Raw genomic sequence first — 22,365 nt, forward strand, 5'->3', positions numbered from 1 at the left:
CCTCTACCCGTGCTTTGGCCAGGCTGGGGGCTGCAGCGCCCGTGTATTGCATCCATTAAAGGTGTCGCTGGTCCACCCTCATGCTGAGCCGTGTATTCACTGCGGGCGGGGGAGACGGACACGCAGGGGGTGTGGGGGGGCAGCACTGGGCCTGTCCCGGCTCTAGCCTGGGTTAGAGCACACCTGACAGCGGGGCTTCTCCAGCTGGGAACCGGGGCAGGGCCAGACTCAGCCAGTAGCCGGGGGGTCCTGCTCTCCCCCCAGCAGCGGAGCTACCACAGCGCGAGGCCTACACCTGGCCTGCCACTGCGACCCGGGAAGGTCAGAGCGGGCCTACCGGGGCCCAGGCAGGTCGTGCTGCAAGGAGACCCTGCAGGGTGGCTGAGATCCAGCCCGAGCCCTGGAGCCAGCCAGGGGCCAGGATGCCGTGCTGCAGGGCTGGGGCGGGCACCTTTCCAATGGCAAAAACCAGACAGCGCCGCCCTCCCTCCCTCCCCCCCCCCAGCTGAGCAGGGCTCCAGGGTGACGGGGCAGTGGGAGCCCCACAGGCAGCAGGGCAGAGAGCTGCACTCAGCACCGCTGACTGGCCTCCGGGGCCCTTTCGGACCCGACTTTCCCATCGAAAGCCGGACACCTGGCGACCCGCCTGCAGGGCTGGGAGGGGCTCGCAGTACAGCACATCCCCCCCCAGCAGCGATAGCCTGGGCCACTGCCCTCACCCTCAGAGACGCTAGAACGGCAGGGGCCAGGGCTGCCCCACACAGCAGCACTGGCTCCAGGAGCTGCAGAGAGCAGCATGTAGCTGCGCTGGGTTCGCCACCGTCCCAGGCCGGGGGTAAGCAGACGTAGCTCCACGCTGGGGGGAGGGAATTTTCACCAGCCCTCAAGCTCCCCGTGCGAAGCTGGGCCACAGATTCAGGCTGTGGAGACAGGCCAGTGCCTAGGAGCTGGACCTCACACACAGGCTGCTTCCCCCCTCTCCCCAAGCTTTGACCCCCGCCTGCAGTTGTGTTTGCTCTGGACCAGGCCCTGCCAGACACAGAGCAGATCCAGGCAAGGCGGCAGGCCCCCGCCAAGCGCAGCACAGGACGAAGCAAGGGCTGGAGGCCACCAACATTTATACAAATAAAATTATTTCTCCTCTGTAGCAAACAGTGCCAAGGTGTGTGCGGTGCCAGGGCCGGGCTGGGCCGGGCCGGGCCAGGCCCCAGCACACCAGTCACATTTACACTCAGCGGGGCAGCTCCCTGCCGGGAAGCGTCAGCGCCTGCTCACAGGCCGAAGCGGGCAGGAGTGCGGCGCGGCGTCACGGGCTCCCCCTGCTCCTTTCGCCCAGGAGTGTAGATCTTCAGAGACCTGCGAGAGAGCGCGCGGCCGTTAGCCACGGGGCGGGCGGGGCCCTGAACCTGCCGCCAGGGCGCGGCCCCTGCTCCTCCGCCACTCGGGGCCCCAGTGGGCAAGTCCCACCCAGCTGCAGCCCTTTGGCACATGGGGCTCGCCCCTGCTAGCCAGACCTGCACTCACCTCACGCCACCCAGCGGGTTGCGCCGCTCCTGTTCTTCCCGGCGCGCTCGCAGCTGCTCTTCGGCCAGAGCCATCTCCTCCTCCATGGCCGACACCTCCTCCTTGGCACGACGGCGGTTCTCCTGCCGCGGCAGCAAGGCAAGAGCTGTGAGGGCGGGGGCTGCGCGGCTCAGAGCTGGGGCTAAGCCTGCAGGGGGGTGGGCACAGCTGGCTGCAAAGCACCACCTCTGGGCATCCTTGTGTGTGTCCCCGCCCCCGTCCCGGCAGAGCTGCTGGCCTGCTCCCCTGGCAGCGGGTAGGAGCCTTACCTGGCGTGACTTCCCTGCATGCTTGATGCTGTAGAACATGGGGCCCAGCTCCGCCAGCCACTCGCCATCCACAGCCGTGACACATTGCATGTACTCCTGCGGGGAGAAAGCCAGGCCAGGCCATAGCGGTGCCATCCTCCCCTTCCCAGGCACCGCTGCCAGCCCGCCTCCTGACAGCTGCAGCCCGCGCCGCGCAGGCTACGCCCCAGGGGTGGGCCAGGCCCGCCTGCCCAGAGTGCACCGCCAGCTCACCTTGGTGGTCATGACCAGCTCGTGGTACACGATGTAGTCCGGCGTGTAGCCCATGCCGAAGAGCGAGCTGGTGGGGTGCAGGTGGCAGGGCATCCCGGTGCGGATGTTCACGTACTCCCCGATGCCCTGGGGGGAGAAGCGGGTTAGCAGCGCTCGGGTGGCACTTTGCCCCAGCCTGTGCCCTGCAGGCCCCGCCCTTCACCTTCAGTTTGGCAGCCTGGTGGAAGTACGCGGCACAGATGCACTTCCTGACGACGTCCCAGTCTGAGCCGCAGGAGGCCAGGCTCATGCGCTGCTGCACCATGATGTCCTTCAGCTGGGCACGCACCTCCCGCACCTGCAAGAGCATGTGCCTGTCAGGGGCCTGTGACACTCGGGAGCGGCCCACCCTGGCCCCAGCCCCAGCCCCACCCTCCGGCCCCTGGCCTTGGAGCCCGGCCCCACCTTCCGCATGGCCTTGGCGTGGATGAAGTGCTGGTTACACCACAGCATGGAGTAGCTGTTGTTCTTCCACTGCAGGTAAACGTTCAGGTAGGTCAGGTGATCGCTCTCGGGGACAGCAAACTTCTCCCGCACCTGGTCGCTCTCCTCCTCCCGGCCCTAGGAGGGAGCAGGGGGGCAGGGTTAGCGCTGGGCCCTCAGCCCAGGGGAGGGTCAGCCCCCACCCGGGAGAAGGGGGCGGCGGGGAGCACGCACCTTGGGCCGGTAGAAGATGGCGGGCACGGAGAGCATGGAGACAATGAGCAGGATCTCGGAGCTGCAGCCCATGTCACAGGAGACAATGAGCATCTTGGAGAGGGCTGGGTCCAGCGGGAACTCCACCATCAGCCGCCCCGTCGAGGTCAGGCCACCTGCCAGAACAACACAGGAGCCAGGAGCTAGACCAGCTGGCAGGGCCCCCACACCCCAGCTCCCCACAGCTCGCCCCGTCCCGCCCCGCCCCGCCCCCCTTACCTGTGTTGTCCATGGCGCCCAGGATCCACAGCTGGTACATGGAGTTGAGCATGTTGTCCTCGGGGGGCGGGTCCATGAAGTGGAACTGCAGCAGGTCCTGCACGCCCAGGGACTTCAGCAGCAGCACCACGTTGGCCAGGTTGGTGCGCTGGATCTCGGGCACCGCCGTGGTCAGCAGCTCGTTCTTGTAGGCGCTCTGGGTGTAGAGCCTGGGGAACTGAGGCGGTGAGTGCCAGTCCCTCCCTAGCCACCCCTCAGATGGCGCCGCTTCCCCACTGAGCTCAGGCCCTCGCCTGCCCCAGCCCCAGCCCGCCAGGGCAGAACTGCTCCTAGAGCAGGATCCTGGAGGCTTGCCCTGCTCTGGGGCAGGGATCAGGCCCTGCACACTCCCCCAGCATCCGTGCAGCCCCAGGTCCCTTTCCAAGCACAGGTGATCCCGGGTGCTCAGTGAGCCCCAAGTGCAAGCCCAGGATGGGACAGGGCCACGGCAGCTTGCTCTGCACCTGCTGCTCCCCGGGGTGTGGGAGACCCCCGACATGGGAGCACCCCAGCAGGGTGGGGCGCTTTGGGGTCTGCACGGGGCCGCTGGCCACACAGCTCAGCCTGCCCTCCCTCCCACGAGTCCAGGCCATCCCCCAGAGCCGCGAGAGCCAAGTCCAACAGGACGCAGCAGCTCCGCACCCAGGGTTAATGCTGCAAGGCTCCTACCTGAAGCACTGACCTGGGCCCGTCCGGCCAGCTCGACCCGACCTCTGGTTCGCGTTGGCTTGGCTGATGGGGTAGATCTGCAGGGCGTCCATCCCTATGCGGGGGTTGAAGACCTGGCGGGGCAGGCAAGGAGCAGTGAGACAGGGTGGGGGGCGCAGGGCAGGGCCACCACGTGACTGCCCGAAAGGCACTGCGGGGCCCCAGCCAAGCGCCATGGCGCAAGGGGCTCCGTCACCAGCCTTCGCCGCTCACCTTCAGCTTGCAGTAGCCAGAGTCGATGACAAACATGATGCCATCCACGGTCAGCGAGGTCTCCGCAATGTTAGTGGCGACGATGCATTTCCGGACGCCGTCCGGAGCCTGCAACACGCCAGGCGTCAGCGTCCTGGAGGGCCGACAGCGCCAGCCCCCACGGAAGCGAACAAGGAGGTGCCAGGATCAGCCCCAAGGGGAGGGCTGGGTCTGCAGTCAGACATCCAGGGTCTCACATGCTGCCCCCACAGTGGGCTCTGCCTGGGCTAGTCCCATGCCCAGCAGCCGCTGCTCCCCTCCCCCAGGGGCCCACGCCAAGTGGTACCTTCTGGAAGATCTTGGCCTGCAGGTCAGAGGGCAGCTGAGAGTAAATGGGCAACACAGCCAGAGCTGGGGCCTTCTCCAGTTCCTCCAGGTGCTCCACGATCTGCTCCGAGGTCACCTGGGGACAGAGTGGTGTGAAAGCAAGCAAAGGCGCCAGGCCCCGGGCGGGGGTGGGAGAGGTGCCTAGCACCACCAGGCCCCGGGCGCGGGGGGTGGGGGGTGCCTAGCGCCGTCAGGCCCACTCAGGTCACCTCAATGTCCTCCTGGCCCGGCATGAAGATGAGGATGTCTCCAGGGGCCCCAGACAGATGCACCTGCAGGGCCTGCTTCACGGCAGCCTCCACGTAGTCCTCCTGCGGGGTCTGAAAGGCAGAGAGCAGTTTGCCCAACTCCCTTCCCTGCGTACAGGGCCGGGTCACCGCCAGACCTGCCCAGGCCCCAGCACCGCCGCTCGGCCAGCGTACCTTGCTGAAGAGGACGTCAACAGGGAAGGTGCGGCCAGGAATGTGGAAGATTGGAACGTTCCCAAAGAAGGAGGCAAACTTCTCTGCATCCATGGTGGCCGAGGTGACGATGAGCTTCAGGTCTGAGCGCCGGGCCACCACCTGGAGAGAGACAGCGAGGGCAGCAGAGGGGCACAGCTCACTCCCCCGCCCCACAGCCCCACCTCCCTGCTTCCTTCCCTCCCGAGCCCTCCAGGGCACCCACTGTGCTCCCGGAAGGCCAGGCTTGGGCTGGCATCTCTGCTGACCCCAGCACCACCCTACTGAGGAGAGCGGGGCTGAGTGCCAGCACCACCCTCGGGCGCCCTGACCTCTCGCAGCAGGCCGAAGAGCACGTCCGTGTTGAGCGAGCGCTCGTGCGCCTCGTCCATGATGATGGCGCTGTAGTGGTCCAGGTCGGCCTCGCGCAAGGACTCCCGCAGCAGGATCCCGTCCGTCATGTACTTGATGACCGTGTTCTCAGACGTGCAGTCCTCAAAGCGGATGGCGTAGCCCACCTGCAGAGCGGAGAGGTCAGCACCGCACGCACACCGCGCGCACAACCCAACAGGCTGCCCCGGGGCCTGGCCGCTCACCTCCTCTCCCAGGCTGACGCCCATCTCCTCGCTGACCCGCTTGGCTACCGACATGGCAGCCACCCTGCGGGGCTGGGTGCAGCCAATCATGCCGTAGTCAGTGTAGCCGTCCTCGTGCAGGTACTGCGTCAGCTGGGTGGTCTTGCCACTCCCGGTCTCGCCCACCACAATCACAATGCTGTTATCCCTAGGGCAGAGCAGGAAGAGGGCTTCTCGCAGCAGCGGTCGGGGGGAGACACCCCTTTTCCCTGCCCTCGCCAGGCAGCCCAGGGAGCTCTCCATGCAGAGAACTGCCTGTGCCTGGGAAGGGAGCTGGGAAAGAAGCAGGATCCCCAGCTCCTGACGCGTCAGTCAGACAAGTGAGTGGGCTCCACCCGGGCGAGCGGGTGAGAGGCTCTGGACCAGGCTGTACAGGAGCCAACGGCCCCTTCTGGCTTTGCCTCTAGACCTAAGAGAAGCCGCCCACGAGGGAGGGGCTGGCAGCGGTACCTGATGATGGTGAGCAGCTCCTGTTGCACAGCGAAGATGGGCAGATATTGCCTCTGCTCCACAATCGACTTCTTCTTAGCGAACTCGCTGCTAGCCTCACTCTTCTCCTTCATGTGATCCGCGAACTTCTGCTCTGTCCTGGGGGACACAGCAGCTCTGAGTGGGGGACTCCATGGGCCTCAGCCAGGTCCTGGGCTCAGAATCCCACCATGCAGGTCCTACCTGTAATCCACCTTGCCATCCTCCGTCAAGGTCTGGTCCTGCTCCTCCTCTTTCTTGATGCCCATAATGTCTCCCAGTTTGGTGCCAGCCAGTTCCCAGTGCTTGTGCTGAGCCTGAAAGGGCAGAGAGCAAAGCGCCAGCTCACCACCACCCGTGCCAGGCCTCTGCAGCCACAAGCCAGATGGGACACTCCTAGATGTTACGGCCAGAAGGGCCCATTGTGACCATCTAGTCCAGTGCTCTTCATTGCAAGGCCTGCGAGCCAGTGGCAGCTAACTGCGGCTCCCTGACTAACGCCCCGACCGGGAAAAGGGGACGGAGCTGTGCGGGCAAGGGGGGTTCTCCAGGTGGGCAGCGCAGCCCACCAATCCAGGAGAGGGAAGAGCCGCCCCCTCTGCTCTGCACGCTCCCGGACAGGGCCCTGCGAGGCGGTGAGTGACACTGGGCAGGTCACCGCGCGGGGCGGGGGAGCCAAGGCCAGCTGAGTTACTGCTGGGAGCAGTGGCCACAGGAACGGGAGAAGCACGGCGGGAAGAGCTCAGCGCCGGCTGGTGCCTCTTTGCCTCCCGGCGACATGGGGGAGCAGCAGGGCTGCAGCCGCCCCCACCCCGCCCAGCAGTGGTTGCCTTTTGGTGGTGTCGCCGCCTCCCTCCGAGGCTCCCCACACCTGCTGCTCATGCCTCTTCACGGGGGGATCTCGGCGGAGGGGGCAAAACTACCAGGAGGCAACACCGCTGCGGGGGGTGGGGGTGGCAGCTGCAGCCCTGCTGCTCCCCAAGTCACCGGGAGGCAGAGGTGAGCGCTTCCCTCAGTGCCCCTCCCGCTCTTGTGCCTGCTGCTCCCAGCGGTAACTCAGCTGCTGGCCTCGGCTCCCCAGCCCCGCCTAGTGCTGACTCACTCATGGCCTCGCAGGATCCTGGGCGTGCAAGAGCGGAGGGGGCGGCTCTTTCCCCTCTGCCCGGCAGGTGGAGTGCCCCCGCCTGAAAAACAGTGAAGATCCCCGATCTAGTCTGACCTCCTGTGGAACCCAGGCCATGACTCCTGCAGCACCACGCCCATAGCTCCTGGAAGAGCTAGAGCAGACTTTTTTAGACAGACACCAATCTTGATTTGAAGATTTCAAGTGCTGGAGAATGCACCACATCCCGTGGTAAGCTGTTCCCACTCTCACTATTAAAAACTCATGCCTTATTTCTAATCTGCATTTGTCCATCTTCATCTTCCAGCCACTGGATTGTGAAGACTCAAGCCCTAAACGTCTCCCTCAGGCACACAGAGTAACAAAGGGATCCTCTCCAGCACTCTCTAGAGACCCAAGAAAGGCTGCACTGATTAAAAAACCAGCTCGCTCAGAGGGGAAGTGAACCTAGCTATAAAAAAGAATACAGCAAACAGAAGGAAGGCAATGTTCACAGGATGAAATTCAAGGAGGACAGATGCAAAGTGCTGCACGGAGGAAGGAACAGTCAGTTGCACGCACGCACGCACACACACACGCACACACGCACGCACACAGTGGGAAATTACTGCCTAGGAAGGAGTATCGTGGAAAGGGATCTGTGGGTTATTGTGGATCACAAGCTAAATATGAGTCACCAGTGTCACACTTTTTAAAAAAAAGCAAATATTCTGGCATGCATTAGCAGGAGTGTTGTAAGCAAGACACGAGAACTAATTCTTCTGCTCTGCTCTGCGCTGATTAGGCCTCAACTGGAGTACTGTGTCCAGTTCTGGGCGCCACATTTCAGGAAAGATGTGGACAAATTGGAGAAAGTCCAGAGAAGAGCAACAAAAATGATGAAAGGTCTAGAAAACCTGCCCTGTGAGGGAAGATGGAAAACACTGGGTTTGTTTAGTCTGGAGAAGAGACGACTGAGGGGAGACATGATAACAGTTTTCAAGTACTTAAAGGTTGTTACAATGAGGAAGGAGAACACCTGTTTTAGTTAACCTCTGAGGACAGGGCAAGAAGACACGGGCTTATGCAGGTGTCTACAGAGCTACCTCTCCACTCCCGACCCATCTCTTTCTGCCCACACTGAAGTCTCGGCCTGTCTCTTTGACATCTCCTCAGGGATGCTCAGTTATCAGTCCAAGCTCAACATGGCTAAACCAGTGCTCCTGCCACGACCTTCTCTCAGTCACGGGTAACAACACTACCATCCTGCCTGACACTCAGCCCTGTAACCTGGGCGTCACCTTCCATACGGACCTGTATCCAGGTGCTCACATCTGGGCGATGTCTAAATCTTGCCGCTTCTTTTTGCATCAGATCTCTAACATACACCCTTCTTCTCCATCCACACAGCTGAAACCTCGTCACCTTGTGCCTGATTACAGCAACATCCTTCTCTGGCCTGGACAAATGCAAGCTTGCCCCTTCCTGTGCCATGATGCCTACGAATACCTTGCCAGGACCTAGGCTGCTGCTGGGTGGAGACCAGGGCCTATCCTGCAGACCAATGCTGTCTCGTTGGCTCCCTGTAGTCCCTTGCTAGCCTGTTTGTAGCTCGTTCTTTGTAAGTTCTTCGAGGCAGGGACCATCCCTTGGGTCTGTGTCTGTACAGCACCTGTACGTGACTGGGGCTCCAGAGCACTTACGAGTAAAACAAATCAACCCCACCAGGAGATGGCAGCCACGCCCTGGCACCTACCTTTTTGCGTTCCTTCTGTTCCCTGTGTTTGCGCACCAACTGGCTGCCTTTGCGGGCAATGATTGCCAAATCCGAAGTGGCATCCTTGACCGGGATGACTGGCTCTGGCTGAAGGGAAGGGGCAAGAGAGGGAGAGGTCCCAAATCAGCACGGACAAAGCTTCCTTGCAGTGACCCAGTGGCTCTCCCCACTGGCAGAGCAGCAGGCTTCCGCAGAGCCCCTACCTGCTTGGTGAAGACGATCCTCCCATCCAGGAATGGGGGCACCAAGTTGTGCACAAGAAGGTGCACTTTGGCTGCGTTATCTTCCTCAAAGTCCTCATCCACCTCCAGCCGATGGACCACCCCGCTCGTCAGCATGCGGTTGGTCTCCCAGCGCTCGTTATCCTGAAGGAGAACCATACAGCAGCAGCTTCACATACCCACTCGGCTTGTGGGGAGGGCGCAGTACCCTAGACTGTAAGGGGCTGCCCTCCTCGGCCTGCCACACCAAGGATGAAGAAGAGATTCCTCACATCTCAGCTGCAGCGAAGCACAATACGGGTCCCCCATTCTCACCCACAAAGAGCGCTCTGACTTGTCTGGCTGCCCGCTGTCAGAGCGCTCTGCTCCAGGGCAATACGACAGCCATGGGGGCGGCTGTCAGGCTGGGTGCGGTTACCATGAGCCCTCTCAGCAAGCTGATGGCAGACACAGTGCATGCCCGGTGAGGTGGTGGGATGGGGCTGTGGGGCTCAGCCAGGCCAGTCGTGCTGGGAAAAACGCTAGCACAGACTGTGGGCTAGAAGCCAGGTCCGACTGCCACGCAACCCAGCTCCCAAGAATGTGTTTGAGGATGCATGTGCAGAGGTCTCCCGCCTGCAAGCCCCGAGGGCGAGACCCCTGAATGGAGGGCTAGGAAGACGGCCCTGGCAATGCAGGGTTCAGATCCGGGCACCGCATTAACAGAAGCCGAGCAGGTTCAGAGAAGTAGCCATGAAAGTGACGATGCCTGGGAGGGAAGATTAGATGCACTACACCTGCCCTGCACAGCTGAGATCGCTCAGGGGTACAGTGACAGCACCACTGAGTGTGCACACCTAGAGGGACAGGGACAGCCAGGGGCGCCATGGGCAGGGCAAGCCGGGGGATGGAGGCAGACTCGCTGCAGAAGTGGCTCCCCAGGGGGAGGCCCTTGTCACTGGATGCTGGGTGACAGACACGCTCTCCCTCAGACACTGCAGGGAGTCCGGACACACCAGCACTGTGTGTGCTTGCACTGGGGAGGGGATCCATCGCTGCAGTTCTAACCCACCTCCAGGTGACAGCACCTGGGCCCTGCCAACCAAACACACGTAGAGCACTGGGACACCCAGACCCAGGGCAGGACAACAGCTCCCACCGTCCATCCGCACACCAGGGTGGGCAGAGCCAAGGGGCATGGCTCGGTCAGACCCCACAGAGCCAGCAGCTCCTCATGTCCCTTGCCCAGTGCTAGGCCAGCCCAAAGCCACCTTCTTCTATTCCCGCCACCTCCTGATCTGCAGGACCTGTCGTCCCTTCCCCACCCCCATCAGTAACACGGGACTCCCTGGGATGGCAGATGCCCTCAGCGTTCAAAGCAGCCTGGCCCCGCCTTGCACTCCTACCTCATTGATCTGCCTCCGCTGCGCAGAGATGCGCTTCTGCTTCTGTTTGTGCAAGTGCTGCTCCCGCTTCTTCACGTACTCCTCAGACGAGTAGGCCAAGGGGTTGTGGAACTCGTCATAACCCTCGTCCATCATGTACCAGTCCCGGTCGGCTTGCTGAGAGATAGGGCAGGCGGGGTGAGCTCAAGGGGGCTGCGCACTCTGCCTGCCACCGAACTGCGAGAGGGGCGGTGCGCTGAGGAGCGGGGGGAGTTCGGGGCCTGGCTCACAGCCGAGGGGTGGGCAGTCAGAGCAGGCTGAGCAGGCCTGCTCTGAGCAGGGGCTGCCCCACGCTAACACGAGTCAGGTGGCCTCGATTTGCACATGCATGTCTGCGATGGAGAGCAGCCAGACTCAGTCTCGCCACTGGGGGGAGCCAACAGCTCAACAGCATCCACAAAAGGGTTCAGACATCATTGTGGGAACGCAGTGTCCTGATCTCCACACCCCGACCCCAGCTTCCGTGGGATCCCACAGCTGAGCCCCACCCTCCAACGAGCCCCCCAACACAGGGACCCTGCACTGAGCCCCCCAACGCCGACGGGATCCCACACCTGACCCCTAGTGCACCCCCCCCCACCACACACACATACACACGGGCCCTGCCCATCACGGCAGCATCCATGTACGGCAAGCACCCTGCTGAGCCTCCTCCACCAGACGCACTGGAGCCCTGCACCAAGCCCCTCTCACAGACCCCCACACAGCTCTGCCTGCCTGGGGGTGTCTCCTGCCCATGCTGTGTGCGCTCTGCTCAGCAAGCCTCATCCAAAGAAGTCGAGGTCCAGAAGAGCCCCACGGCCATTTCCATTGGCCACATGCCCTGTGGCCAGATCCTGGCACACAGCCCACTGCCCGCCACCCCAGACCACGCTCTGACGCCCCCAAGAGGCTCTTACCCGTTGGTCATCCTCCCACTGCTGGCGCTCCTCCTCTGTCTCAAAGGAAATCCCCTCTTCTCCGTCTTCTCGCCGGCCTGAAGGAAGGAACAAGCTGGTCAGCCCAGGCGCCCCGGGGAAGCCAGTCCCTGGGCTATTCGGAGTGATGAAGGAGGGGCCAGGCAGTCTGGGCTCCCCTCTGCCTCACCTTTCCCCCTGGACAGCCGCGGCGTGGCCCCCAAGTGTCTCCGGTCATCAGCCCATTCGTTGTATTTGTAGGACGGGGTGGGCAGCGGTGTCTCATCGGGGTATTTGCTCTTCACTGACCTACGAGGACAGCAGCACAGCAGGAATGATTGGCCAGCCCTCATGGACCCACCAGAGGGCACAGCAACCTATGGCTCACCAGCCACACACTGCCACCCTCGCAGCATCACCAGCGAGTGCAGCCCTGCCCACAGCCCGCTGCCCCCCGCCTCCAGCCCCCCACTACCTGTCCCGGTCCCTCCTGTCCGTGTCACGGGTGGAGGATGCTCGATGGCGGTCCCGCTCAGAATCCCTATAGGAAGGTGTGGGGGAGGGAGACTCCCACTGCGAGCGCCGTGAGCCGCCATAGCCGCTGTCGTCTTCCTCCCAGCTCGAGCGAGATGGCGTGGCTGCATCTGGGGATAGGAGACTGGGCTTGATGCCTCATGCTGAGCCATGCCAGGCCCCTGCCCAGCTGCAGCCCAGGCCTGTCACCTTCCAACAGGGGCAGAGCCAGGGGGCCACTCACTCACGTGTTCACACACACTCACGCTGGGCTTTCTATGGGCCGACCCAGAGAGCTAAGGAGACAAGCTCCCAGGGGACCAGTTCCCATGGCTCCCCATGCCAGCCAGAGCCGCAATGGTGCTGCCACGGGCCAGGCACGGACTCAGATCACCCCAGGCCACATAACATACCTGCACAGATCCCCATCCCACTCACAGGGAAAGCTCACGGCATCCAGGGACTTCCACTCCAACCTCCCCTCGTGACAGCACCACGAACCCTCCCACCAGCTCCTGCGGAGGAGTTCTGGAGGAAGGGCAGCGGCTCCTACCCTTCGGTCGGTGTCTGGGGCTCTCTGGTTCGCTCCTCCTGCTGCTGCCCCTGTCCGATGAGCCATCCTTCTCCGACCGGCTGCTGCTATGACGGCTCCTGTCCCGCTCCTCTGCAAACAGAGTGCCCGATCAGCACCCCAGGCACCAACAGCCTCCCAGAGCCCACCGCAGCCCAGACTCAGGACAGCACACTGGGATCTGGCCCAGGGTTACGGAGCAGCCAAAGCCAGGTCCCCAGACCCGTGCTGGCAATCACAACGGTCTCAAGGACAATTACCTCGGTCCCGCTTGCGGTCGTGGTCCCGCTCTCTATTGCGCCCCCGCTTGTGCTCCTTCTCCTCCTTGGAGGAGGCGTAGACTCCATGCTCCCGCCACTCCCGCTCCCGCTGCCGGCTGCGCTCCCAGAACTCCTCGCTGACCCCTCCCGTGTGGGATGGCGTCTCCACGTGGGCAGAGCGGTAATGCCTGAGAAACAAATGGCCGTGCAGCAGTCTCAGGAACTCACCGTAGCTCTGCCTGCATCTCCCACTGCTCCTGACATGCCACGCACGAGCTTGGCCTCTTTCACTACTAGCCTAGCCAGGAGTTTGCAACTGGACACGTGCCAAGGAGCTGAGCATTGCTGCCTGCTGCATGTTCTTCTAGCTCACCGCTTGGCAGACCTATTCTTGCCCTTCACTCAGAGAACATCTCCAAGGGAGCCCACTGCCTCCCTCCAGCTGGCCTCAGCAGACTCCAGGGGGACAGCACAAGCCTCAGTAGCTGAGACAAAACCCTACCAAGAACCAGTAGGAAACACTCCCATCCCCAAAAGCAAGAGGACTAGGACAAGGTCTTGCCCAAGGAACACCTGGCTCCTTCTCCGATACATTTATGAGGCAACCAGACTTGTGTCCACCAAAGCCCCCTCCCCCCCCCACCTCATCTCCATGCATTACCCGTCACTCTCCCTAGCAGAGTTCAGCCCATCAACAACTCCCAACTCAGAAAAAGCTTCAGTCTCTCCTCTCCCCAGCGCTCGGTGCCCACAGCTTCTGTCCCATGTGCCCTGTGCCCAGCACAACTAACTTCATGAATCAGCCACGCTGCCTTCAGCACTCACTCCAAGCCCCTTCCTGAGAAGTAGGACAAAGCAGGCACCCAAGGGATGGGAGAAGCCCTGAACTCCCCTCACACCCAGTGCCAGGGCCTTCACCTGTCTTGCCGGCTGCTCCTGCTCGCCCTGTCGCTCCCCTCCTCTTCAGAGCCTCCCAAGTCATCTTTGACCTCCTCCCAGTCTTTGTAGGAAGAGACTTTGGACTTCTTCTTGTCCTCTGTGTCTTCCTTCTCCTCTCGCTCCCTGCGTTTCTGTGCAGCCAGCAAGTCCAGCCCCAGCAGTGAGGTGCGGGGGGCCGGAGCTTTGAAGACATGCTGCTCACTGCAGGCACTTTTCTTCTTGATGATCAAGCCTCCAACCTGTGTCTCCAGATCAGTTCCTTCCAGCCGATGCATCGAAGTGTCCTCAGGGACATCCTCCATCGCTAGGGTCTTCTGGCCCACGCAGTCTCTTCCCTGGAGCTCTCTGAAAGAAACCCAGTCAAGCACTGGTCTGAGGAGACAAGGTTGTTGAGACTCAGAGGGTTGGGCTTCTGATTAACTAACAAGAGGGGAGGAAGGGGGCATACATGGTACTCTCTGCACCGCTTCCCTCAAAAAGGCAAGCCCCTCACTGCCCCAGGGGACAGGAGGCAGAAGCTCAGAGTCCCAATTTCTCTTGAGGGGAAGAAGAATCAATCATTTCTGGACCAGTGCTCGAGAAGTCCAAAGGCCCAAGACACTACACTGGGAACCAGGGCGGATAAAAATCAACCTTTTTTTTTTAAATAATAATAAAAAAAATAAATTAAAAAAAAAAATCGGAATTTTTTTTTATTTAAATCGAATTTTTTTTTAAATCCTCAATAAAATACTAAATTTCTCTCTCGTTTGAAAAATACCAGTTACAATTAAATCTCATCACAAACATGCTAAACCTACACCTACAGTCTCATAAAAATGAATGAATGGCTCCAGTCTGTCCAGCTTAACGACCAGCTCTTGCTTCTTGAAAGTTCTGGGCTTTCAGTGTCTGTTTCTGTTTCAGTTTCTCAGCAGAGAACTCACATGTGCAAAGACAGACACAGGCTGGACAGGATTGTTGTTGTTCTGTGCTTATGTGGTGGTGGAGCTGGGCCACGCAAGGCAGAGGAGTTAGTTAAGGCACTGTCTTAAAGACAGAGAGACAAAGGATGGAGGCAGAGTAGATAGGAACAGTGGAGTGGACTGGAAAGAAAAAGGGAAGACATTATTCAGTGCACACACAGCTTCATATATTCCTGCACACTTTTGCCACAGAAAAACTGTCATGGCTTCTGGCTTATTCTCATAAAACTTTGTGAAGAAAAACGTGATAAAACAGATGGAAGTATCTCATCCAAAGTATCTAACATTGGATTAAAGAGGAATGTAGAGGATATGTTCAGTATACTGAAGCCTATATCCATAGCCTTAAACAAACTTCAGAGAAATTGTTGCTGCACTGCCAATGCTCTCAAAATTTGGAAGGCACTTCAAGAAACACTGAAGAAAGAAATGCCTCACCAGAAAGTTAAACTGCAGGCAATAAAGAAGCGAATGGGTCAAGCACTAAAACTCCACCTCATTTTCTTGCTAACATTCTCAACCCCAGATATAAAGGTAGATGCCTAACTTCTGAAGAAATCACTCCTCAGTTATGCCAGTCATAATAAATTTCAGGGCTGGAGCAGAACCATTGAAACGGTACATGTTTACTGATGATGTTTTGAACAAAGTCACTGCCCTGAACTGGTGGAAATCATTAGCCAGGCACCTTGAAACACAGTTCCTTCAGTTGCTAAGCCAACTTTTCACAGCAGTAGCTTCCTCTGCAGGCACAGAGAGAATATTTTCATCGTTTGGTATTATTCACTCAAAACTAAGAAATCGACTGGGAGTTGAAAAAGCAGGAAAACTCGTATTTCTGTTTCAGTCGATGATAAAAATGACAGTGGGCGTGGGAAAGGTGAGAGCTAGTTGTAGAAGTTTTGAGGACAGCGTACGTTTAGTGTTGCGATGACTTGTCTGTTAGAGTTAATAAAATTTGAAAATTAAACAAGAAAGTTTAAGGACAGCCATCAGCCGTCAACTCAGGAGACTGCTGCAATTGCAAATGTGAAACATTTATGTACCATTTCAGACTTAGTGTAATAAAATATAAGTGCTGTTGTGTCTGTGTGTGTGATTTAGTTCTTACCATTCCTAAAGTACTGCTGCTGCATCTGCAGCTTGACACAGGTAATGAGTATTATGTACTATTTCCTAAATGAATACAAACCAAGTTATCTAAAAAATTACACAAAGTGTACCCTCCTCGATGTTGTAAATTAACATGTTTTAGTGATCAGATTTGCACCATTGTTTAAGTATCCGTGGGAAACTTGATTTAAATCAATGATTTTCTCTTGGTGATTTAAATCATCAATTATTTAAATCTCCTTGATTTAAATCAATCCACCCTGCTGGGAATGTTTACACTGTCAGGCTGACACCTAGGAGCCAGATCTCCTTTCAAAGGCCAAACCCCCCCAAGAGCTCATCTCAGCAACAGTCCCCCTCATGGGTAAAAGCCCTTTCAATCACTTGAAAAAAGGCCCCTCCCACATTCTTGGACAAACCATCAGCCTTCCCTGCCGTACTGCACATTCTTTCCACGCTCAATGTCAGAATAAACTGACCTCCTTATGGCATCCTAAAATATTATCTATACAAAGCAATCTTTTAGGAACACAAGGATAGTGAGGCCAGACTGGACTGGGAGCCCATCTAGTCCAGGACCCTGTCTCAGACAGTGGCCTGTACCACCAGCAGCTTCAGAGAAAAGATGCAAGAAACCTTGAGTGTGCAGTTATGGAATAACCTGCCCATCAGAAAATCCCCATTAATTAGACAGGTGCTTTACTCTCTAGAAGAGAAGGAACTGCACCCCTCTTTTTATCCTAATGCAACACTGGATATTCTCAGTCACAATACAGATGTCCAAGTTCTTTATTGACCCCTACCAAGCTACTGGCTGATTGATATCTCAGGCCATGAGTTCCAGAAGCTAATTATACACAGGCTGAAACATATTTCCCTTTGTATCAGTTTTAAATGTGCAAGGTCATGGAACATGCCTTGTTTTGGTACTGTGCAGTAAAAGAGCAGTGCTCACTTGGCATGTTCCATCCAAACCCTCTGCCTGCCCCGCCCCTGTAAGGTCTAAGGCCTTGTTTTTTTTTGACTAAGCAGTAGCAGCCATATTAGGAGAGACAGCAGCCATAAGCTAAGAAGCATGTGGACACATCTTCAAATCCCCATCTAAATTACATCAGACAATGTCACAACAGGCTGCTAAGACTGCATTACTGTCCTAATGGTATCTACCACCCCCAGATAAAGAAACAGATCTTAAGAGGTTTAAAGAAAACTTGGTTTGATAGCATTCTGTCTAGCAAGAAATCACTTATCAACGGTTGTGACTGTGAAATCTACACCTTTTTATTTTTTTGTCTTTATAGTCCTCATTTCCCTATGGTTTATTTGTATGGTTTATGTCTGGTTCTTTATTTCTGTCTGTTGTATAACTAAATGTGCAATATTTAAATTAACTAAGGTGGTTGGGTATGATTGGTTAACAAACGATTTTGCAATATGTTAGGATTTGTCAAAGAATTGTTTTGTAATATTTTAATAAAATGATTGGTTACGGTATAGCTAAGCAGGACTCAAGTTTCACTATAAAGCTGGGGTCCTAAAGGAAGGCCAGCTGGAACATGAAGAATAAGAAGGAAAGACCTGAAAGAATTCATCTCCAAGATACAGCCCAAGATCAGAGCTGCTAGAATCCCCCGCACAGCCGTGACGTGCAGCAACTAGAACCCAGATGAGACTGACCTTGTCTGGCCAACAGGGAAAATCCACCTGCCTTACCAGGATTGGTGAGCAGAGTATGTTGAGCATGTATATTATTAAGGATATGATTTAGCCATGAAGGTAACAGATTCTGTGACTTTACCTGGCCTCCGTAACTTCTTCAGTTTCAGTAGCTGCGGCTGGAGCCGGGACTGTGCACCCCTACTCCCCACAGATGGGGCTGTGCACACCTGCCCCATGGCAGCAGTGCTCAGGCTGTCATTCCCCCCCACCTCCCACCCCTCATGGGGCTCCAGCTGTCATGCCTCCCCCACCCCGGTTATTTTTAGTAAAAGCCACAGACAGTCACGGCTTCCATGAATTTTCGTTTATTGCCCCCAACTTGTCTGAGACTTTTACTAAAAATAACCATGACAAAATCTTAACCATATGTATTATGTTTGGTGATCATTAATAAATAGAGATTACCACTATTACTATGTAAGGCTCGCTCAGTGGTAAAAGGTCCTGCAAACCCACAGTAGAATACACCCGGAGCCTTACGAACTGGGAAAGGGTGTGGGTACTTAAAGAAACCAGGTTCGTTTCACCCCCAAGCCTATGAATTGGGTACAGGTGGCCCTGAGCCCTATGAATTGGGTAAAAGTAGGTGTCTTTTACCAGGAGCCCTACAGACTGGGAAAATGTGGGGTGCCCTAGAATGTGTGGGTAACACCCCAGATGCAGCACAAATCTCCCCACACAGCAGCCTGGCCCCAGTGAGCAAAAGGTTCATGGGACCTAGCTGGACACACTCACTGCCCGCTGCCTTAGCCTTACTGCTCTGCCCAGCCCAAGCCATTGGCCCCATGCCTTGAGCCCACCAGCCCAGCACAGTCCCCCCACCTCGCTCCCAGCCTGGACTCTCCAGGGTACAAGCTGCACCACGAAGGACTCTCAGGTCCTAATGATACAGTGGTCCATTGGTGCACTATTCTTTACATGCAACTCCTGTTTCAGACCTAATAAACTCACTACATCTAATACAGAGACAAGGTGGGTAAGCAATAGCTTTTATTGGACCAACTTTTGTTGGTGAGAGAGACAAGCTTTCCAGCTACAGAGTTCTTTGGGTCTGGGAAAGGTATTCGGGGTCAACACCACAGCTAAATACAAGGTGGAACAGATTGTTTAGCATAAGTAGTTAACAAATGGTAAGAGACCCTTCAAAGTGAAGTGGCCTGTTAACAGCTTTGCAGTAATAAAACAAAAAATGGGAGGGGTTAGTAGGTTACAGATTGTTGTGATAAACCATAAATCCAGTGTTTTTATTAAGACCAGGATGTTTGGTGTCATGCAAAGTTATGAATTTAACCCCAGGCTCATTTTTTGAAGGCATTGTTCAGGTTTCCTTTGAGGTGAGGACAGAGATCAGCTATACAGTGATTATTTTGTGAAAAGTGTTCTTCCAGGGTTGATACGGTGATTTTGTCTTTTTTCATTTTTCTGTGAATCCCTTTGAGAGCATAGTGATTGCCTCGTTTCACCCACATAGTTGTTCTTGAGGCATTTGGTGCACTGGATGAAGTATACCATATGTTGTGATAAGCATGTGTAGGACCATGGCTCTCGAAAGGTGTGCTGCGGAGTGCACTACTGATCATAGTCGGTGTGGAAGTATGCCTGCAAGTTTTGCATGTGTTGTTATGACAGGGTCTGGTGCCACTGTGAGTTGGTGTGTGCTGGCCTGCAGGGAGCCTACTTCTGATGATGATCTTGATGAGATTGGGGGTTATTTGAAGGTGAGACGAGGGGGTTCCTGGGTTACTGCAAAGGTGTTAATAGGCCATTTCACTTAGTATAGTCTCTTACAATGTTTTAACTACTTATGCTAAATGACCTGTTCTCTGCCTTGTATTTAGTTGTGACACTCAGAGTACCCTTCCCAGGCTCAAAAGCTTGTCTCTCTCATCAACCGAAGTTGGTCTGATAAAAGATATTAACTCTTGCCTCTCCAATATCCTGAGACCAACACAGCTACAACAACACTGAGTACACCAAATATACGCTTTCAAGGTATGAACTTATTGATACTCAATTACTAAGGATACAGTTTAGTCAGGTGGGTCAGAGAAGTCATAAATCCCATGACTGTGGCAGGGGCTGGAACTGGGGCTGTCCTCATGAGGCTCCCGCTGTCTTTCCTTCCCCTCCCGCCCACCCCACTCTCTCCACCTGTTGTTTTTAGTAGAAGTGTTGGACAGGTCACAGCTCCTGTGAATTTCTGTTTATTGCCTGCAATCTTGTCCACGACTTTTACTAAAAATAACTGAGACAAAAATCTTAACCTTACCCAGACATGCATCTCGTAGTGAGCGATAATATTCAGGGAATAATGTAACTATACTGAAAACTACGCCCTATGTCTTGGAGTACAAGATGGTCACCAGAGAATCGGATGTCTCGGTGATGGCCCATTGGTGTAGTGCAAGTTCAGCTGTCCACCCTCGCCCGGCCCAGAACAACCAATGGAAAACCCTCAACGAGAACAGAAACCATCACATCCACTCGAGGGTGAAAAGCAACGTGGAAGAGACAGCGGCTCGCCCTGCCTGCGACTCAAGACAGCACAACACCACAACACACCACACCACACCACACACCACACCACACGGCTCGCTGTCCAGGCGCGTTTCGTGGCGGGCTGGAGCCCGGCTCTGCACAGACGCTGGCTGGAGAGGAAAAGCAAGTGCCGCTCAGCCTGGCGCCAGCGGACACGGGACGCTCTGGCTGTGCGGCGTCCTGCGCCGAGCACAACGGCGATCCTTGCCGAGCCCCGCGCCGCGCCGAGCGGGGCAGGCGAAGCGGGCCGGGAGCCGACACCCGCCCGCCCCGACGAGACCGAGTCCGAGACCGAGTCTCCCGCTCGCTCGCTGGAGGCGCGGGGGAAGGAGGCGACTCCCGGTGCCCCGAGAACCCCTCAGCGCCCCGGCGGGCCGCCCCCCCCGGCCGGCCCCTCACCTCTCGGCCCCCGGGGCCCCGCCGCGCGCGTCTCCTCGGCCCCCGTCCCGCAGCCGCCTCAGCGCCGCCGGCCCCGCTCACTGAGCGCCGCCATTCCCGTCCCACAATGCCCCGCGCCACCGCCGCGCCGCGCCGCTCTACCCCGCCACGCACCATAGAGAGACCAGCCAGGAGACTGGCTCCCATCATAGAGTGAGGCCAGTGGGCGGCTAGAGAGGCCCCCTGGCCCAACCTCCGCCCGGGCGGGGGGCCGGGCCGGGCCCAGGCTGACCCGGAAGCGGAATAAAGGATGGAGCTGTGTCACGTGACGTAACAGCGCCAGGCTGTGCTGTGCTGTGCTGTGCCGCCCCTCCCCCCCCCCGAGTTGGGCTGTAATGGTGGGCCGGGCCGGGCCGGGCCGGGCCGGGCCAGACCAGACCTGCACTCACAGGCCAGGGCCAGGACCAGGACCAGGGCCAGGGGGCTGTCACCCGTCCCCCGTCCCCATCCTCCGCCATGGGACAGGCCCTTCCCCAGCCCCCGAGAGGCCGGCCTGGCCTGGCTCGCGCGTGTGGCGGTGCACCCGGCCGTGCCGCGCTCGGACAGGCACCAGGCCGCGGGACGAGCGGCTGTGCACGGTCACGGTCACGCTCCCCGGGAGCTCAGCGCGCCAACGAGCTGCCGGTCGGCGGGGCTGGAACTCAGCACAGCCGCCTGCGCTCGTCCCGGGCTGGCCCTGGGCCCGGCTCTTGGCCACGGCGCCATGTGGCGTCACGTCCGGTCTTTGCGGCGATCAATGCCCGCAGGTGATACCGGCTAGTGGTTGGAGACAAATAAAATGACGGGGTTGTTCCGTTTCTCCTGGAGCCGTGCTCTGCCAATAGTTACAGACAGGATCGACGCTCTGGAGTCAAACTGGTTCACAGGAACTCCACCTCCCCCATTGTTCTCAATGCACCTGGAAACCTATGAGATACCTCTGTGTTACCTATTTTCTGTATTACTGCATCTGAAGAAGAGAGCTGAAGTCTCTCGAAAGCTTATGTCTACAAATATTAAATGTGTTAGTCTTTAAAGTGCCACAGAACTCTCGTTCTCTTTGCTGTATACAGACTAACACAGCTACCCCTCTGGAACTAAAGTGACTTCACTGATTGAATCGATGTCCAATCTAGACAAGCTAGGATGCAGACTGAATAACACATTTTAGGGTTATGTGGTGAACTTCAGACTGAAGAGTCTCAGTGAAAGTGAATGAAGGAAGCGTGAAAAGATGTTCTGCTTTTCTATCAGCAAGCTCCAAGTTATTTATGAAACCATATGACCTCCATGACGATAATGTGCAAAAGAAACTGTCTTATCATTGCCAAAAGAGTGTTCTTCTGAAGGACATATGAAGCTGGTGAAGCGTGCAGAATTTATAAACGTATTGAACGGGCAAGTTATATGAAGAATTTTGAACAATCGAAGAAGTAATTTAATCTCCTGAATTTCAAGACTACGTAAGTGTTGAAGAAAATTACCTCAACATTTTCAAGATGACAAATCCAAGTGGAAGCAGAAATCTAAAGAATTTGGAAAAAACCACAAGTCTCACCTATTTTCCAAGTCATGTAGCACTGCATACACTGGAAGAATTAATGAATTCCTATAGTGAAATGAGGGAAATGGATTGAAAGTGGGCACAGTGAAAGCTAAACTACAAATTTGCTGAATTTTGAAAATGCTGAGTGCAAGGACACATACCCAGAATTCCTCAATAATAAGCTATTAGAGGGGTGACCTCTCCCGCTCCCCCGCCGCAGAATACTGCCTCCTGCATGCTGTGACCTCCCCAGCCCTTCCAGATACTGCCCCTACATGTGCTGTGACTTGCCCCAGACACTGCCCTCCTGTCTGCTGTGATATGTTCCTGGGATACTGACCCTTGCATGCTGTAACACCCCCTCCACCTCCCTGTACACTCAGTGTACAGCTTGTGGGATGGAGCCCAATGCTGGGGCAGCAAAACTGGCTGATGCAGAGACCCCCAGGCAGGCAAG

The 22,365-nt window shown here is 56.9% G+C and overlaps 1 protein-coding gene across 2 annotated transcripts; it reads right to left on the bottom strand.

Moving 5' to 3' along the window:
* Nucleotides 1-67: 67 nt before the first annotated feature.
* Nucleotides 68-20,479, bottom strand: DHX38 (DEAH-box helicase 38). 2 transcript variants are annotated; one of them, XM_067543395.1, is made up of 27 exons: nucleotides 20,345-20,479; nucleotides 13,590-13,982; nucleotides 12,672-12,859; nucleotides 12,394-12,504; nucleotides 11,803-11,971; nucleotides 11,518-11,636; nucleotides 11,331-11,407; nucleotides 10,393-10,548; nucleotides 8,990-9,151; nucleotides 8,766-8,873; nucleotides 6,112-6,224; nucleotides 5,890-6,027; nucleotides 5,401-5,587; nucleotides 5,137-5,322; nucleotides 4,787-4,927; nucleotides 4,569-4,684; nucleotides 4,324-4,435; nucleotides 3,999-4,106; nucleotides 3,747-3,859; nucleotides 3,039-3,247; nucleotides 2,781-2,935; nucleotides 2,529-2,684; nucleotides 2,287-2,421; nucleotides 2,085-2,210; nucleotides 1,833-1,928; nucleotides 1,525-1,646; nucleotides 68-1,356 (listed from the first exon to the last, which is right to left on the bottom strand). In XM_067543395.1, exons 2-27 carry the CDS (start codon nucleotides 13,910-13,912, stop codon nucleotides 1,272-1,274), a joined length of 3,711 nt encoding a protein of 1,236 aa, XP_067399496.1. In that variant the 5' UTR covers nucleotides 13,913-13,982; nucleotides 20,345-20,479; the 3' UTR covers nucleotides 68-1,271. The 2 variants fall into 2 exon arrangements, with proteins under 2 accessions (XP_067399496.1, XP_067399495.1); XM_067543394.1 differs by having other exon boundaries at nucleotides 13,590-13,955; nucleotides 20,345-20,457.
* Nucleotides 20,480-22,365: the final 1,886 nt, after the last annotated feature.

This window comes from Emydura macquarii, unplaced genomic scaffold, assembly GCF_026122565.2.
Source record: "Emydura macquarii macquarii isolate MOO-44397 ecotype Brisbane River unplaced genomic scaffold, CSIRO-AGI_Emac_v2 contig_839, whole genome shotgun sequence".
NCBI lineage: Eukaryota > Metazoa > Chordata > Testudines > Chelidae > Emydura > Emydura macquarii.

What these genes read in the sequence shown, in the direction of transcription:
- DHX38 (XM_067543395.1), bottom strand. Translation starts at nt 13,912, where the DNA reads ATGGAGGATGTCCCTGAGGACACTTCGATGCATCGGCTGGAAGGAACT. An exon ending in CCCCAGACACCGACCGAAGG is followed by an intron (nt 11,972 to 12,393) that starts GTAGGAGCCGCT and finishes TCCTATCCCCAG; the next exon opens with ATGCAGCCACGCCATCTCGC. An exon ending in AACCCGCTGGGTGGCGTGAG is followed by an intron (nt 1,357 to 1,524) that starts GTGAGTGCAGGT and finishes GCTCTCTCGCAG; the next exon opens with GTCTCTGAAGATCTACACTC.